The sequence below is a fragment of the Haplochromis burtoni genome, unplaced genomic scaffold (genome assembly GCF_018398535.1).
Source record: "Haplochromis burtoni strain Fernald_Lab_line unplaced genomic scaffold, NCSU_Asbu1 Contig_451, whole genome shotgun sequence".
Classification (NCBI taxonomy): Eukaryota; Metazoa; Chordata; class Actinopteri; order Cichliformes; family Cichlidae; genus Haplochromis; species Haplochromis burtoni.
This window is the reverse complement of record NW_024582812.1, coordinates 351228-354579: the sequence shown is the minus strand read 5'-3', so window position 1 is coordinate 354579 and position 3352 is coordinate 351228. Positions and strand designations below refer to the sequence as shown.

Below are 3352 nucleotides of genomic sequence, written 5' to 3'. Positions count from 1 at the left end.
GGCACAGGAAGAGGGTCTCCGGGGAACACAGGCACGGGAAGGGGATGGCTATGTACACAATCCTTCACTGGAGCTCAGGTAGCTCGGACTCCGGCTTTTAGCTCACCAAACGGCGGTCCTCAGGCTGGCGAGAAATCTGACACAGGGAGGAAAAACAGGTAAGTTGCGGCACGAAAGAAACTCGGGGAAAAAGCTCAGATTGGCGATGACACTGACGAGTGTTACACAATAATCCAGCGAAGAAGCACTCTCAGCAGCCGCCTTAAGAAGTGGATGAGATGATTGTTTGCAGGTGTCCGAGCCAGGGGCTGGAGCCGTCATGACTCCGCCCCGGTAGAGCGCAGTGCGCGGGAGGGGAGAGAGATGCAGCACAACAAAAACACTTGTAGCCATACAGAGTCAGCCGAGAAGGCACAGGCTCATGACATCAATAAAATGTTACAGTATTGTTTTCTAGATCTGTGCATATATCCTTATTGGTAGTTTTCTCGAAATAGAAGATCTTCATTTTAAAAGAAAACCTCTGATAACATTGCTGAAGCTAGCGCCCACCCCTACTGCGCGTACTGCAAATAGAAAACTGATATATACTTACATCATGAAGCAGCTGATGTCTGGTTTCCGACAAATACAGTAAAGAGGTGCGTTCTCCCCCTCCATACCAGTGTTCTCAGGCACTGGTACATGGTCAGTGTCAGACACTTCACTGTCCTACAACATACCACATAGGACCACATTAGAAATGACATATTACAGTAGAAAACATTATTGCGACAACACGTTTTTTGGGGAAAATAACAGAGATTGAAACTTTATTGATAATTTGTCCAAGTTGAAAAATGCCCTCCTCCAAAAATATCACGTGACAACCTCATTGCCTTACAGAATTATGACGTCACACACGTAGAATCTTACCACCATTCTTTCCTTTGATCCTTTGACCCTTAAAACCTATAAATAGGGGTGAAGAGCAACGACTTTTAGTCCGTTTCTCGCAGCGTTGATGTGTGCAGCATTGAACCGTTCGCCAGAAAAGCCTTTTGAAATATTTGGATCCTTTGCAGTTGTAACTGTATCCAGACCCAACATGTCTCAAACAAATCCAAAGGGACAAGAAGTTGACCCATACGCTCTTCCCTGGGATGAGCCACTAGACTCTTCCATTTCCTCTCTTCCTTGGTGTGACCAAGTGGAAATAGAGGAAAAGCGTTTGGAAGAAATGGAGGATGAAGCGCTCAGAAACACAGAGAAGATTAAGTTCTTGATGGAGGAAAATGAGCGAAAGAGCGCTGAACTAAAAAAGTTGTCATACCAGCTTCAAGAAAAGGAAGCTATTATTGAGGAGAAACAACAGGATCTCCATGACATGGGCAAAAAGAACCAGGAGCTCCAAGGGAAGCTTGATGAAGCCCTGCAACAAAATAAAAAACTTGTCCAAGAGAAGAAAGAAGATGGCATGAAGAAGAGAGGGCTGCACAGCAATCTCCAAGAAATGGAGCTAATGTACAGTGTAGACAAAAAAAGGCTTGATCGCACACTGCAAGAAAATGAAAAGCTTCTCAAAGAGAAAAGGCAAAAGGAGTTAAAAGAGAAAGAAATGCATTCCAAGCTTCAGAGCATCAAGCAACACATTGAAAGCTTGCAAGGAAAGCTTGATCAAGCTCTGCGACAAAATAGAAAACTCCTCCAAGAGAAGATGCAAGACAGCACGAAGAAGAGAGGGCTGCACTCCAAGCTCCGAGACATGGAGCTAATGTACAATGTGGACAAAAAAAGGCTTGATCGCACAGAGCAAGCAAATGAGAAGCTTCTCCAAGAGAAAAGGCAACAAGAAATCAAACAAAAAGAAATGGATTCCAGTCTTCAGAGCATCAAGCAACAAAATGAAAGCTTGCAAGGAAAGCTTGATGAAGCTCTGCGACAAAATAAAGAAATCCTTCAAGAGAAAGAGCAGCTGGACAGAAAGCAGGGAGACATGGAGTGCCAACTCCAGCTCATGGAGGGAAACGACAGGATGCTGCAGGTAAAGTTCGATGAGACACTGCACAAATATCAAGACCTGCTTCAAGAGAGAGAACAGCTGGTCAGTAAGCAGAGAGAAGAAAAACTTCTTCTCCAGGAGTTTGAGAAGAAAAACCAAAACCTGCAAGAACTTTACAACAAAATGAAGTTCAAAGCATCTGAGCTGGAAGGAGAAAATGAAAAACTGCAAAAACAGGAGGCAACATCTAAAGTGCTGAAAGAAAGGTTGGAAGAAAAACAAGCTGAAATAGAAGAAGTGGAGAAAAAATGCAACAAGCTGCAGAAGCAAAACACCGAAACAATCGAGGAGCTGAAAATCCTCATCCTCGAGAAAAAGGTGCTCGTGGAAGAGCAGCTGAAGAAAAAGAAAAAACGCTTCTGCTTCTTCTGGAGGAAGAACACTCCTTCTTTCACTACTGCCAATGTCACCTCTTCTTCCCCCACCTCTGCTCCAGCTTAATTCCCCCCCCCCTCCCCTTAACTACTAACACCTCTCCCATCTCCCTCCCCTCTTTTCACAATCACCCCCCAACCAGTCCCGACAGTTGACTGCCCCCTCTAGAGCCTGGTTCTGTCATAGGTTTCTTCCTTTAAAGGGAGTTTTTCCTATCCACTGTCGCCTCGTGCTTGCTCAGAGGGGATTGTTGGGGTTTTCTCTCCTCTCTCCCTTTACTTTCCATCCCACCCACCCCCACCTTTTCTTTTTTCTTAATAATTGAACAATAAAAACAATTGGCCGCTAATTAAATGTGTCAAATCAATGTCTTTATTCAAGAATACAAGAAATGGGTAATAGCTGCATGTGTGTTTGTGTGTGTGCATAATATGCATACTTTACGTGTTGGATCCAAATCCCACAAGGAATTAAATAAAACAAGAAGACAAACAAAAACAAATATTTCTCTCCCTTCCCAGGTCAGGAATCAGGATGAGGAAGAAATGAGGTCAGATCAGTGCAGGTTTTTGCACTACTGACATAAAGTTTCTGCTGATTAAAAAAAGTATGTCGATATTTCTGAAATACATTTGCAAACAAATAACTTTGACAACTTGTGTTTTTTCATAAAAGAAAAAAGAAAAATCAGAGAGCAGAGCTGGTAAAACAGCTTAGCTCCGCAGGTTACAGGAGATCAGATGCCAAATACTTTTCATGACAGTCTTCGTTATTGCATAAATCTCCCCTTTTATCATTGATCAGTAAATCACTGCATATACATTCATCTAACCGTTATAATTTCATGAGTAAAGACTCTCAGATGACTGAATGGCGGTTTTAGTAAATGTTGAACTTTATTGTGATTTCTATTTTTAGAATCAATAGCACACATTT

General features: G+C 42.7%; 1 protein-coding gene across 1 annotated transcript; it reads left to right on the top strand.

Annotated features, from left to right (window-relative positions):
- Positions 1 to 451: 451 nt before the first annotated feature.
- LOC121811816 (protein FAM184B-like) lies at positions 452 to 2675 on the top strand. The gene has a single exon (XM_042213544.1). It carries the CDS (start codon positions 1004 to 1006, stop codon positions 2480 to 2482), a length of 1479 nt encoding a protein of 492 aa, XP_042069478.1. The 5' UTR covers positions 452 to 1003; the 3' UTR covers positions 2483 to 2675.
- Positions 2676 to 3352: the final 677 nt, after the last annotated feature.